The 15,124-nt window shown below is 38.6% G+C and overlaps 2 protein-coding genes across 3 annotated transcripts; both read right to left on the reverse strand.

Moving 5' to 3' along the window:
• Nucleotides 1-88: 88 nt before the first annotated feature.
• On the reverse strand, nt 89-2,523 carry LOC103701397 (pectinesterase-like). Its single transcript, XM_017841379.5, has 2 exons — nt 1,418-2,523; nt 89-951 (listed from the first exon to the last, which is right to left on the reverse strand). Exons 1-2 carry the CDS (start codon nt 2,400-2,402, stop codon nt 260-262), a joined length of 1,677 nt encoding a protein of 558 aa, XP_017696868.4. The 5' UTR covers nt 2,403-2,523; the 3' UTR covers nt 89-259.
• Nucleotides 2,524-6,743: 4,220 nt separating this feature from the next.
• On the reverse strand, nt 6,744-14,562 carry LOC103701286 (calcium-dependent protein kinase 28-like). 2 transcript variants are annotated; one of them, XM_008783296.6, is made up of 7 exons: nt 13,369-14,562; nt 10,257-10,400; nt 9,996-10,148; nt 9,769-9,884; nt 7,848-8,015; nt 7,474-7,698; nt 6,744-7,146 (listed from the first exon to the last, which is right to left on the reverse strand). In XM_008783296.6, the coding sequence occupies exons 1-7, from the start codon at nt 13,922-13,924 to the stop codon at nt 7,018-7,020; spliced, it is 1,491 nt and encodes a 496-aa protein (XP_008781518.3). In that variant the 5' UTR covers nt 13,925-14,562; the 3' UTR covers nt 6,744-7,017. The 2 variants fall into 2 exon arrangements, with proteins under 2 accessions (XP_008781518.3, XP_088576610.2); XM_088720484.2 differs by having other exon boundaries at nt 9,996-10,400; nt 13,369-14,501.
• Nucleotides 14,563-15,124: the final 562 nt, after the last annotated feature.

The raw sequence follows: 15,124 nt of genomic DNA on the forward strand, positions 1-15,124 counted from the left end.
GTGACTTCTTGAGCTACATATCCGAGTTACTAAAGCATTTTCATTATAAGAATGGAATTAGCTTTTCATCTCATAAAACACCCATCCGGTCAGACAAACACATTCTCATAATTAAACACTGCAAAATGAAACAACATAACATAATTTGCATCATGGAAAGTGAATCCTTTTTATAAATTTACAGATATTAGACCTTCTCCACAAGATATATGCATGTTGATTGATTGGTTTTCGAACAAACAGCTTGCCCTGAACCAGATCACAAGTCCAAAGTGAAGGGTACACCAGTGGATGGCAACCACATTTCTCCTGCTATCAAGTTTCTTGCAGTGAACTCCGAAGCTGCTGATGGATCAGTTATAACATGGTAGCCTCCCCACTTGACTCGCTTCGAGGTATTGGAACCAGGCCCTGTGTTCCTGAACTCCCCATAGAACAATGTCTCTAGAGCGAAACCACCACTCCATTCCAGCCATCCTGCCGGAGAGATCAAGTCATCCATATAAGTTTCCATGTACACCGTCCGTGAGTTCTCCTTCCATGGCCTTCCGAGGAACGTCTCGAACGAGCTTTGCGCAGGCCTTAAATCTTTTGCAGCTCTAACTCTACAATACTGGATGGAGATTCCAGTGTTTTGGTTTGGATCAGTTCGACCTTGAGCTGTAATTGTGTTCTTTTGTTGGCTCATAGGCCTCCTCACATAGATGTTGCAACTCTGAAAGACCACGGCAGCATTGCCAAAGATGAAGTCAACAGTGCCATAAACTTCACACTCTCGGTAGAATTGTCGAAGTGAGTGGACATAGAGTGTATCTTGGTATCCTTCAAAGCTACATTGATGGAAGACGGAGAGATCGGAGTTGGAGCGCAATGCCACTGCCTGATGCTTTGCTGGACCAGCTGTGTTTCGGAATGTAATTCCACGAGCCATGAACTTCTCACCCGTTACAGCTGAAACCCACAGAAGAATGCCAAGGATTACATCTTTTCAGTTTTAATTTCCACTGACATCTTCTAATTGTCCTCAACTCCATTCAAGTGAAGATATGTCTATCAAGTGTTAAAGTATATTTTTTCTCAAATAAATACGACCCGATCGAGCAGTAGCTTACAGTTTCTTTATTTGCTTTTTTCAAAAGACAGAAGGAAAAAAAGAAGAAGAAAGAAAACCAAGGTGGCTCAATATTTGCCACACGAGAAAGCAGTTCTATCATGCATTCCATTATGTTGATCAGTATAGGGAACAATTATTTCAGCATGCTTAGCAATATTAAGGATAACAAAAAAAAAAGAAGAATAGAATAGGATGGAATGGATATATTGATTTCATTTGTTACGAAACTTCTGCATAAAAAAATAAAAAAATTTGGAGAAAAAGTTAACTATCTCGATGGTTTAACTAGCTCATTGCACTTACCAAAAGTAGCTGAATTATAGGTGGTAGATCCTCCTCCAGCGCTCTTGCTACCAGTGATCACAGACTTTCCAATGCCATCCCCCACCAACATCAAATTCCTCATCTCAACATTCACGTTCTCCTCATAAACACCCTTCTTTACGTAGATCACAATCCTCTTATTCCCACCTCCCTTCGAAGCCTCATCGACCGCTTTGCCGACGCTCGTGAAATCTCCTGTCCCATCCTTAGCCACCACCAAGTCTGCCTCCATTTCTTCTCTTTCAGACACCTCCAAGAGCTTTCTGTCCTCGGCCAACAACCAATCCGGAAACCCTCGGTTATGGCTGCCTTCTTGGTGTCTTGCTGGTGGAAAGGCATATGGGTCAGCCCATGGGCCTTCTTGGCGATGGCCCGATCTTATTGAATGTGTTGGGCCAAAGCCTGGCCCATGTGCATGCCACCTTACTAACCTTATGATTGCTAGGGAGTTGCTTATGAGCTCAGAGACATTGGTCAGCAATGGCTCAATGGTAGAGACTGAGACATTGACCTCAGAGAAGCTGGTGCGGCACGTGTCGAGATTCGTGAGCGCCGCGCTCAACCATGAACGTTCATCTGAATGCGAACTTGGGTTCAAGGGGTTGAGTCTGAGCGTGAGATCGAGCTGTTGCACCGTGGCCTCATAAAGCTCGATGCAATCGGACCATGCAGATTGCTCATGCTTGTCAAGGTTCATGAGCCCTAATCCGATCGCTCTGGCTCGAGCTTGCACCGCATGGTCCAGGGCTACTTGGATTGACATATGGTGGATGTGGCTCTCTTCCACATGGCTGGCGTGGGCTAAGTGACCCATGGAGTGTGTGCATGAGTTTGGATAGGGGGTTCGGTTGCACCACCATCGGATATCGGGTCCGGTTTGGGCATTGGAGATGGCAAGGGAAGGATGGAGAATATAGCATGGGAGTAGGGTGAGTAGAGGGAGCAGTGCCAAGGTTTGCAGCATTTTGTTGAAGCTATAAGTAGTGTTTGTGATTTTTGGCTCTTGTTAAGGTGACAGCTCTTTAAATAGGGATTGCTCTAGTTGGAGATGGCAATTCTGAAGGCTTAGACGTGAGGACTATTGCTCCTAATTTTGTTATTGCTCTCCCTTCTTATATTATTTCCAACATATCATTACATACTATGAAAGCAACAATTAAGTAGTTATTAAATGATTAGAATTTACTTTCATGTACCTAAAATAATTATTAATGTCATCAACTAAGTTTTCTACATTTTTCTTTCTATCATCATGTTCTTATCTATTATGCCATCATGTCTAATATCCTCTATATTCTTAGATCTACAGCACCTTTTATGGATCTATATTAGATTAGTTATAATATTAGCATAAATCCGATAAACGTTGGATCGAGAGGACATTCCGTATCTTTCCTCAAAAGGAGTAAGGAACATTTGATATCTTGTTAAGACAAACGTTTAAGCATCAATTATGAGATGGAAGTTTCTTTCACAAATCTAGTGAACACGGTCCAGGGATACATTTCAACCTTGAAGCAAACATAGCTATTTTTTCTTTTCACTTTTAAGAGAAATGATGCAAATAAATTTTATGGATCAAAGAAAACAAAGCGGGGATTATTGAGAATAACTTCATATAAAGGTAAGTAATATACTATGCTATTGTTTTATTAATTAAAGAAATGTATCTGCTAATTATTTGTAATGAATAAAAACAAATACCATAGAAAGGAAAAAAGAAAATATCTGTTATCATAGATGCATGCTAGTTCATGGGGAGAACATTTTATGGCCCCTGCATGCATGAAGTTTGAGCCATAAAAAAAAAAATGTCTCATACTTGATTGCGTGCACGCTTGAAGCCCATGTAAGTGACTTGGTGGTGTGACTCGAAGTTAGGCGTGCACGCAGGTACTGAGCTGCATCATGAGAAGTTGAAGTGGGTAGGGGTTGCTTCAAAACAACAAAGAAAAAGGGTGCACAAATAGGTTGCTTCATTGTTTAAAAGGAAAAGATGGTAGGAGGATACAACTCGAGAGATACGACTACTTTCTCGGCATCAAGGACCTATTCATGGTTGGATATTTAGAAATTTATACTGACTATCACCTCATATGTAATTCGGTATATTTTTAGAGAAACTAACAGGGCGACTAATTGGATGACTTTCTGTATGATTGAGCATGATAGATCTGAAATATGGAATACTTCATCAGGTTTACCGATTTATCATCATGATATGTTGATGATAGATACAATTTTATTTAAGGATTCTGTAAACTAGCCGGATGCAACACGCGCGCAAAAAAAAAAGAAAAAAAAGAGAAAGAAGTATAAGAAACAGGAGACTCATGCTCCCACAAAGAACAAACACCCTATCTCGGCCATGTTTACACAAAGACCCTTCTTGAAACTCATTATCACATATTAGTCTTATTTTGTAGACCTTTGCGCGTGGCTCTCCACCAAACAATTAGGGGGTTTCAAACTCTGCATCTTGTTGACTACCGGATTTGAGTTATAAACAGCACAACCCTCCGTCAAAATAAGAGCGAGCACACAAACACCCTTGTCAAAACTTATTATTATAGATGAGTTTGGTTTGGAGATGTTGGGGCTCAAAAAAGGATCAAATACGAATTGAATATTATCATATACCCATATTCATTTCTAATTATATTTGACGAACATGAATATAAATATAGATATTAATTGGATGCAAAAAATTTTATACCCATCTTTATTTTAAACAGATATATCGGATATTGAAGAAATATATTGTATATTTTTTGATAATATATCTTTTTAAATAATATATATCAAGGTTCGCCATCTTGATAGTGAATCTCGTAATTATACTACCATATTACAATGTCATTTGAACAAAAATCATATGCGGCAGGCATTAAAGAAAAAAATATAGGACGAGCTTCCTATTTTGCTATATTTTTTCTAGTGCTCATCTTAAAAACGAAACCCAAAAGTCATAGACACCTTCAACTAACGGAGTCGTTGGTCCTGTGACTAAGAATACTAAAAAAAAAAGAAAAACATAGTATATACTACATGATCATGTAATACACACCAATCAAATTAGTTATTAGCAAGCCAATACACACATGTAGATAAATCAATATATAGCTCATAGAGTATAATGTTCACTAGTATATAATACACAGTCAGATGATACATACTTAGTAAGGAAGAAAGAAAAGAATGATGTCAACAAGAGCAATCAAGCATGCAACCTTTCCTTCGTGCCCTATGGCAAATAATTTGGGGAACAGAGTGTCTTAAAGCATAACCTTGCTATGAAAGGAGTTAATAAGAAAAAAATCAAGCAAGGGCTTTGTTTTTGGAACTGCTATGAAGTTCTTGATTAATTGATAATAAAATAGGCTCTTAAGAAACCAAGAAATGCTTAAGAAATTATTTCATTTTACAAGCTCTCGTTCATGAAGAACAACTCCATAAACGTTATAACTTCTGATTAATGAGTCATCCTCCACATATTTGTTGCTCTACTATTATGATCCAAGTTTTTGTCATACCGAATGAATCTCTTAAAACCGATATACATGATCTCTCTTGGTCATACAGTTTAATATATTGTTGTATTTTTGAAAGTTGTCTTTTATATCCATCAATTTTTTTGAACGGCAGATTAATGTGATAGAAGCCATGAAGGATAACCAACTGAAGGAATATCTGCAAACCAGGCCAAAAAGCTTGAAAAGTGCGAAGACAGTGAAGGTTGCACCAAAAAAGAAGAAAAAATGAACCTATCTACCGTTTTAGTCTGTACGTTGAGTATGCTTTGGATTGTTCTCTTCTCCTGATCCTTACGTCATGGCAGCAACTACTTTTGTGTCATCGATGTTAGTGTCAAATAAAAAAGGACTGCTGGACACGCTCGGTGGAAATGATATCTGGTCCAGCTGGCACTAAGATGGTGCTGGAGTGACGTACTTATACATGGGGTGTCCCACAGGTCGGAAAGGGTATGAGTAAAATTTCTGCCCGCATCGAACATTCCCTGATGGAAGGGGGGCCTAGTGGGGGCTGCTACGTGGGTGAGGTTCCCCCCCCCCTTCTAATGTACCAAAAAAAAAAAAAAAAAAAGGGACTGCTGGAGTATCTGCAATGCTCTTTGATCATGAAAATTGGATATTATTTCTTTTGTTGCTGCTGGGAAAACTAAGAGGTTGTATATTACCGTTCTTCATGAATCAGTGGAGTTTATGACTAAAGAAAACCTCATTTATTTCATCCTCAAGTTGCCGGACCTTGTAGATGGTGTTCTTTGAAGTTTGAAGACAATTGCTTGACGCTGCTCAAGGAGTTCATTGCAGTATTGTAAGTATTGCATGTTTTCCAACACTTCAGTGTTTCGATTGCTTGGTGGAATGGTTGCAGAAACTAAGCTTAACCCATAAAACAGTAGGTTGTCTATTTTGCATCTGTGGCATAGGGTGTTGGAACAGATCATTTGCAATCTTGTTCTGCAGAAAGAAAAAAAGAAAAAAAAGAGAGAAAAGAAAGAAAGATATTTGAGGATACAGGATGAAGAATAATCATAGATTAGCAGACAGATGGAAGCAGAAAAGTTCTTCCTTCAATGACTGTAATCTGATTTTTCATGATTCAGATTTTATAATCATAGTTTATAACCAATGAAATTATTTATCTTTCAATAAAAAATGGTCCGTGAAAGAGCAGTGGTTATTTACTTCAAAAAAGAAAGAGCAGCAATTACTATCTATATTCAGTTTGCCAGACGTCGGGTGAACCTCCAAACTGTTCATTGCATTCTAAAGGCCAAATTGTTGAGTTAGTTTATTCATGCATCTGCCAATTCCTATTAGTTTAGATAGACTTTGTTAATCAAGAAGTTTGTCATATAAAATGAACTAGTCATGCATATGTAGCAGTTTCTTCCAAGGAAAAATGAAAACAACAATACCGTTTCAGGACTGAATTATCACCTATAAGGGCATACTGAAATTATTTATCTGCAAACTTCAGAGGAACTAGTACACTTATTTTTGACAAGCCTGCTAACTCTGCAGAGCATCATGTAGCCTTATGTGTGAAGGCATTCATAAAATTCTTAAATTGGAATCTGAAATCTGCAACATGCCACATAATCCCATATTTTTTCATGTCAGATAGGCATGCATTCAGTTATTCAGCCTCAATGCCTAAATTGAAATAAACTATGGAAAACAGTCCACAAACCTGTTTGAGAAGGTGGATACCGTGAGCACAAATTTCGAAATTTCGATGTATCGCCGGCAGAAACAAACTAACAGCACTATTAAGATTTAAGACAATATCCTCCAATAGCACCTAGAGATGCATTAACATATATAGTTCATGTAAACAATAACTCCAGTCACTGAACCTGGATACAAGGATGGCTATCACATGGCTCTCTACTCAATGCAAGCTGCCCCGTAAAATATTTCATCCATGATAGCAACAGAGAGCCAAAACATCCATCCCACTCCCAAAAATTATACCTAGTCATACAATAATTTCAAAAAGCTATGGCTTCTTCGAAAACTCTCTCTAAGATGCATCGGCGTTGTGCAGTCCTAGTGTTCCGCTGTCTTCAAGACATCACCCAACCTAATATTCAAACTGTTTCTCATGGTCCTCCTGCCAATTCCTCCAGTGCCCTTTCTCATCATTGCTGAAAACTCACTGTAGTCTATTTGTCCATCCTGAAATTGAGAGATGGAACTAAATTCAGTGAAATGGACATGAGTAACAAAGGAAGCACCAAGGATTCTGGCAAAAAAAAAAAAAGTGGAAGTTCACAACTACTTTCCTGAAGGAAAAATCACACTGCAACTAAGCTAAAACAGCTAATAATATTCAGATCTGGAGAAAAGGCTCCATTCTGGGGGATCCTCTGGCCTATCTTCTTCCAGTATACATTTTATACTCTCTTTGAAATGAATTGGATGGTGGATGTCTCCCTATCGGAAATGGGCTGGAAAAAGAAAAGAACTAACTCCAAATATTAAATCATAGAGATGGGAACTCACATTGTCTTGATCAACTTCTCTAATCATCTCATCAAGATGTACATCATCAAGACCAAATTCTTGACATGCCTGTGAGAGTTCATCAATGGTTATGTAACCACTTCCATCTTTGTCAAAAAAGGAGAATGCTGATATTAAGTTTTCTTCTCTCTCCAACTTATTCATGTGCACAGTTGCAGCAAGAAATTCACCATAATCTATTGTGCCACTGTTGTCGATATCAGCCTGTCACCAGTCCACACAAATCTGAATTAGAGCCTAAACAGTACAAATATAATCTGAAGACCCCAACTATCAAATGGAGTAGCACGGAGAATTCAAGCAATAAGATTTAACAAATATACCATGATAAGGTATCTTGTTTATGTACATACCGCATCCATAAGTGCCTGAATTTCAGACTCCATCAGATCAGACCCTACTCGTCTTAAGCCATCTTTTAGTTCATCAAATGTTATTGTCCCACTATTGTCAGTATCAATCATCTTGAACAGCTCTTTTAGGCCACCAATTTCTTCCTCTGAAAGATTTTCTGCAATAACCTGCAAGATAGACAATTTCCCTGTAAATGAAAAAGCTGAGCTTTTTCAAAGATAAGGTTACGATACAAGATATAGCAGAAGTGCAGTTTCCATAATCAGCTTGACGCTAGTGGCATTGTTTCATTCAAAAAACAATACTTAAAACCCTGTGTATGCACAAGAACTCGAATGTCTTTGAAGATGGAGACCATAAATCCCTAAGCATCGGTTACAATCAGTCCTAACAAATACTCATTCAATGTAAAGGTTTATATAAAGCAAGATCTGCCTTATTGCGGTCAGCATCTGGTGATGCGGTGTGGACCACTATCAAAGCCACAAAAGAGTAACACCGCCCTTGAATTTAAGCTGACAAGTACGGTAAGGTATTTCCCATATAGCCAATGCATGTGTGATATATTATCATTGCATCAGATATACACAGCTTGTAAATCTGGTTACCAATGGATCCAATATCTTAAATGTATTTGTTAAGTTCAGAAACACTATCTAATGGGACAAAGAATGCTACATGATTTAATTTTATTTGCAAGAAAAGCTAATTTATAGGATTCTCAATTTTCCATTGTCAAGTTTACAGAATCCCTTCCCACTCTCTCTCTCCCCCGACCATGTGTCTGCATGCACCATTTGGTGCTAAAAGAAAAGATACAAAAATCATGCCACAGAATTCATGTAACATATATGAAACTTAACATGCTTGTGCACTAGCAGAATCTTAAGTATCTTATTCCTTCTAACACAAACATAAACAGCCAGTTTTAGTCCAACTTCAGGAAGAAGCAGTATCAAAAAAATTATGTTAAAGCAGAGCACAAATACATAAAGGATATTATTAAGGCAATAACAGGAAAAAAAATTCCTGGGCTTGTTCCACCCGCAGTATCAGGAAAAAATTTATTGGCATTTTATTTTGCTTCAAACAGTTACAGCATAAGCTGGCCACAACTAGATAGATAATATGATATGTATCTTTCCGAAAAGAACAAAGATGGTTATGATAAAATAAGGGAACATAAGAAATTCTACCACAGCTTTGGACAATAATCATGTAGATAATGACAATTCTAGTTTTCAGGACTAACAAGATTATAGACAGCTCATCATATAGAAAGGCAAAATAACAAAACCACTGTTATCAGTTCTCTACTCATGGAGCCATATCCCATAATTTTGGTATGGTTGTATTTGTGATTTGTTGGAAGCCAATGTGATGTAAGTTTGCACAATGGGGGTGTCCTTCCATACATAAGCAGGAGGAATGGCTTGATGGCAGCAAATTCGCTCTGCAAAATGCAGAGATAGCCTTGTACCAAGATTTCTTGTTCTAGATTACAAATCAAATTTAAGAGAAAAAGAAGCCAGTCCTTAAATTTCTGAAAGTGTGATATCACAATAATAATGGACTTGGAACTTCTGAAACATTTCTAAGTTGGAATAGATCTGCAGCATTTCTCAGTCCTTTAGAACAAAATCGATTAATCATAATATGAGACAGAAACTATATGAATAAAGCAGATAACCTTCAACAAGTCCAAAAGTAGCTATATTTTCACGTGAGGCATGATAACCAACGGACGGGGATATATGTATTGTTGAATGTATGAAGAAAGATGTAAAACCGACTTAAACTTTTAAATGATCACTGTTCATGAATATCATGTCAATAACTTTGCCGCATTAGCATCAGAATGAAAAATTTTATTACTAGCTTTACATAGACATTAAAATAACATGTGAAGAAAGATCACACCCGCAAAGCCATCTTTTTTAGTTTGTTCATTGCTGAGAACTGCTTCAGGCGTGATAAGACAGCAGAATCCAGAGGCCTATCAGGTGCCACTTTGTCATCTACAATCCATGGGTGACCTGCATGAACAACCTCACTGTCAGAGAAGGCCATACTTATTTTGCTACAAACCTTACGAGTGGCTTCTTTAATCAAATCAACATCTATAGAAGTGACATATGGGTACTTACAAAGAACTTCATGAGCTGTAAATCTTTTCTTTGGATCCCGATTTAGCATATTACGTATCAGCTCCTTAGCACTGTCAGAAATGCCAGGCCAAGGTTCAGATTCAAAATCCAAACGCCCTTGTAAAATCTGTCTGAAGATCCCTGCTTCAGTTTCTGTGGGTAAAAGAAGATGCAAATACAATGCCAGTATAAGAGATATTAGAATTAATGATCCTTTAATTTCACGGATCAACCAATATGCAAGACAAAGATTTATGGTACCTGCCCAAAAAGGTGGAACACCGCTTAACAGAATATATAAAATGATTCCAGCACTCCAGACATCTGCTTCTGGACCATAATGTTTACGCAATACCTCGGGTGCAACATAATAGGGACTTCCCACAACATCAGAAAATGTCTCACCTAAAAAAATATTAACATCATTAGCTCTGGTATAACAAGGCATGAACTAAGACACAATTTAGTCGCTGTAAATTTTTCTAAATTTATTTTCTTTGCATATAAATGAGCTAGGGATGCCAAGTTTCAGGATGATATAACCTTGCATAGATGATCGAGGACATCTGTGCATTAGTTAATGGACATAAAGAAATATGTTGGTTATATTTGCAAGAGAATTCAATCATAATTAACTTATGAGTATTCATAAAGGATTGTGTTAGGTATCAATTGACAGATATTCCTTCTCAGACACCCATGTTTGTACGTCTATGTAAAGGACATGCTATGAGAAAATCAGTCTTGTGTACTTCTTCAATCAATAAACTTTGATATGCTCATTGATCTACATTAATTTCATGCAGACTGATAGAACATTTGATCCCGTGAAAAAAGTGGTGTTTCTGAGAATACCCTAAGAATGTTAGACTAAGATTCGCTAGGTCAGTTGCTGGATTTAATTTGGACACCTGTGCTTTACATATTTATTTATCTAATTTTATAGCAATACAAGATTAGTGTTGGAACAATGGGGAAGCAAATTTCACCTTTACAAGAATGGAACAAGAGTGCATTGCAATATCTAAAGATGCTTCCCCTAATTGAAACCCAGAGCTTTGCAAGAGAATCTGGCATATCATGGGAGCTCTGTCGAATATAAGAGCACGTGACACCGTTCACTTTAGAAGCAATGTCTCGAACATTAGCTATTGAGAGAAACATCTTCCAATGGGCCCTCACATCCAAGTTCGAATGGATTGTCCATTACATCTGCATTATCTATATTGAGGGGAACAACTTTCAACGGGCCCTCACACCCAAGTTCTAATGGCTAATCCCCAGATGTTGTTATCCTTAACATGATTGATGATAATGGCAAATTCTATAAAAGATGCATAACTTCCTTTTTGTTAGATGCATTTCATGTTGATGTCACTCAACATCTTTTCAATATCAAAGGAGGTTGAAAATATAAGAAAGCACCTATGGAACTTCACTCACCAGTTGGGTGGTATCACCTGCCGTAGTGTAGATGTGGATCAACTAGATGAAAAATTAGCAGACAGCTTTCAAGTGGAAGAGAAAAACAACCAAAGAACAATATAGCTTTTGGCATTTTTAGCAACTATTTCCATCAAGCAGTATTTTTTTTTGGAAAGCAATAACTTTCCTTCCATAGTTCCCAAGAAGCTTCTACATATAAATTATATCCCAAGCTTCCTTACCTAGAGTGGCAAAATTACCATACCACCCAAACTTCATATTTAAGAAGGTATGATTAATCACCCTTCCATATAGATCAAGAAAGTATCTTCCGATATGCAGATATTTTTAGCAAGAACAGGTTTATTGCTCAGTAATACTTCATTTTCTCTAAGACATGTGGCAAATTGTAAGATGGAGTGGCACCCGTCAGTTGTACTTTATAATGTAATTGCTTCTAACGGTTATAACTTGAAAGAGAAACTAACAAGAATATCCAAATATCCAACATTTAGTTAACCATACCATCACAATTAGTCCAAACATGAGAGATGTGAAGTCTAGAAACAGCCCACTGAAACCTTGCCATCCAAACCACCCTTTGTGAGTGATACTCGATAACTCGACATACTCATGGGTCCCTCAGCCTTTTCAGTTTCAACTGACATATTTTAGCTTCCAGATTATGATCTTTCAAGAAACACAAATGGCCTGAGTTCTCAATTGAATCCCTAGACACACAACCCACAATAAACAAAATGAATTTCACGGAACTACCATTTGAAAGAGAGAAAAAAAAAATCCATGAAAGTAACATAAGCACCTTTCCATCTAGTTCGTTGTAGGTGCAGCTCCTATACTTATGCAGAATTCTCTCCTGTTGATCCCTCATTATCAACCCCAAATGCCTAATGTTTGGGAAAAAAATACTAGCTTTTTACTGTTTGTGAACCCCCCTTACCCTTAACCCTCTTATTCAGTCTAGAAGTCATCCGGACTCTTCTACTTCCTGTTCCCTCTAGCCAACATATCATCTTTCCAAATGTTTCTTTCATTGGCATTCTAAAAACTGCTGAACTATCACAGTTCCATACCTTAGATTTAAGCAATATGTTTTTAATTCACGGGCAAGAAATGATACACATGATCTGGAATAAACAAGGCACCATATACATATATGTATATATATGTGCGAGTATGGCTGGCCAAGTCGTCTAGAATTAACAGTAAAAGAAAGATCCTTTTCTGCATAAATACTGATTTAAAAAAATCTCTCCAAAATGAGAAGCTAGAGATGTCACTGCAAAATTGAATGCCGGGAAAAACAAGGAACCAGATATACCTTATTCTTGCCCGTGATCATTGGATTATACCTTGCAGGAAGGTAAGCAGAAAAAAATTGTTGATGGAAACTAATCAATGTCAGAGCATTGAACATGAAGAGGCATTTTTAAAGCAAAAACAGATTTTCAAGGTTTCCAGTCAGGCAACATGAATCCTCAGCTCCTTGAGATGGAATTCACCAATAGAAGTTTTGTTCCGAACACACCATGCATAAACCTTCAATAATAATAAGTGAACAGGACTCGACCATTTAGATCGTCCAGCAAACAAATAGAACAAAGACTATAATAAAGGGCAACTGAACAATTTTATAGAACCAATAAACACAACAAAGGGGCAGATAGTTTCAAACAACCACATTCCTCAGCCCATTTTAATAATTACAAGAGGCATCAGAATTCATTCTCTAGCATTTAAAAGACAGGCAGAATAAGGAGCCAACCCCCCCTCGCCAAGAAAAAAAAAATCAACGGACAGAATTGAATCTCTCAACTAATCAAAGCCACATGAACAATGAAATCTGGGTGTTAGGATCAACGATATAATATTTTTTTTTAAAAAAAAAAAAATTGGTCTCAAACAAGAAGCATAAATTAAACCCAACCTGGCTTGTAGAACACCGAGAGCCCGAAATCCGTGGCCTTCAGCATCGCATCCTCGTCGGCGCTGGCGAAGAGGAAATTCTCCGGCTTGAGATCCCGATGCATGACACCTAGCGAGTGGCACGCCTCGACCACTCCCACAATGGTCTTGATCAGCTGCGCCGCCTTCCGCTCGGTAAAGTGCCCCTTCTGGATGATCCTGTCGAACAGCTCGCCGCCGGCGCACAGCTCCATGACGAGATGGACGAAGAGGGCGTCCTCGTAGGTGCCCTTGATGCGCACCACGTTGGCGTGCTCGGAGAGGTGGTGCATGATCTGGATCTCGCGCCACACGTCCTCGTAGTCCTCCCGGCAGAGGAGCTTGCGCTTCGGGATCGACTTGCAGGCGTACTCGGCGCCGTCGGCCTTGTCGACGCAGAGGTACGTCGTGCCAAACTGCCCCTGCCCGAGCTTCTTGCCGATGCGATAATGGTCCCGGAGGTTCGGCGTCTTGTAGGGGAGGACCGACGCCGGCTTCGAGGAGGACGGGGGAGGCTGGGAAGAGGAAGATTGCTTCATTTGGAAACAAAATTAATTCCAACTACAAAGTGAAATTTCAGCTGAAAATCAAAGGAGGGGTTCTTGAATGCCCCCAAGAGAAGTAAAAACGGGGTTTTGGTTTGGCTTCTTGAAAAAGATCGAATCTTTATAGAGGATTTGGGGGATTGCAGGCTACTTCTGGGGGAAATGGGTTCTGGGTTTTGTGGGAGAAGGAAGGGTTAGGTTTTTCTTCTTTTTAGGTATTTTTCTCTCAGAGAAGCGTATGATAAAGTTGACGCATTGGAGGGTTTTAAGGTGAGGTTTGGGGTCGAGGGATTTGGTTGCTGAGGAAAGATGGAAACTTGGGAGAAAAGAGGGACTAATTTGGACCAGAGTTTAGGGTTTGGGGAGGGGTAAGGTGGGAGCTATTGCAGTAGGGAAAAGAGGAGGAGAAGAGGGTAATTTGGGGGTCAAGGGAGGAAGAAGAAGAACAGAGGAGAAGGAGAAAAGGTCACTCCCATCCCCATTTGTGGCAAGAAGAAGATGGAAGTTTGTTTCTTCTCATTTTGTAAAAAGAAATGGTTTTTCTCCTCTGGTAATTATCATGATTAGACTCGGATTTTTAGATCCTCAGATAAACCTAAGAGGAGTCGGTACGTAAGTTGTCTCGCAGGTTTGCATTAATCCTTGTAATTGGGCAAATTAGGGATTTGGATTCTGTGAGTATGCTGGAGATGGTTTGGGTCGTTGACTTGTTCCGGCAGGGCATCGGAAAGTAAAGAGCGTTGACTGGAGGTGGGTGGTGACTGTTAATTACGGTCATCTTTGTATCAATTAGTATTAAGACTTGGGATGGTGGTAATTAAAAAATTGACAAAAGGGGTTCCCTTCGGTGGAGATCTATTTTAACAAAAAAATTATGAAGGAATTTTAGTGCTTCGCTTTCCATTTTCCACATTTCCTTGCTGAGTAGATGAAGTGCAGGATCCTGATGGAGTCACCTTGTTTAGTGTATCAGATTGCTTTGTATTCTATCCATCGTATCTCTAAACAGCATACATATGTATACGTATATATACATATGTATGGACAAAATAAAACTTAACTGCATGAATGTGATGAAATGGGGTTAGATTTGATTTTGCCTTCAAAGATGATGGATAAGAGCCCTTTTATTCAATTAAACGATTATGACAAGTGATGACATATGAACCAGATTTATTCCAAGCACCCCAGACT

This window comes from Phoenix dactylifera, chromosome 4 (genome assembly GCF_051530095.1).
Source record: "Phoenix dactylifera cultivar Ajwa chromosome 4, Ajwa_hap1_PhDact_Kaust_v1.1, whole genome shotgun sequence".
NCBI lineage: Eukaryota > Viridiplantae > Streptophyta > Magnoliopsida > Arecales > Arecaceae > Phoenix > Phoenix dactylifera.

Coding starts and splice junctions, on each gene's coding strand:
- LOC103701397 (XM_017841379.5), bottom strand. CDS start 2,402: ATGCTGCAAACCTTGGCACTGCTCCCTCTACTCACCCTACTCCCATGC. Junction 952..1,417: donor CTATAATTCAGCTACTTTTG/GTAAGTGCAATG, acceptor TGTGGGTTTCAG/CTGTAACGGGTGAGAAGTTC.
- LOC103701286 (XM_088720484.2), bottom strand. CDS start 13,924: ATGAAGCAATCTTCCTCTTCCCAGCCTCCCCCGTCCTCCTCGAAGCCG. Junction 10,401..13,368: donor CTCGGTGTTCTACAAGCCAG/GTTGGGTTTAAT, acceptor ATATTTTTTTAG/GTGAGACATTTTCTGATGTT. Junction 7,147..7,473: donor GAGAAGTTGATCAAGACAAT/GTGAGTTCCCAT, acceptor TCTCAATTTCAG/GATGGACAAATAGACTACAG.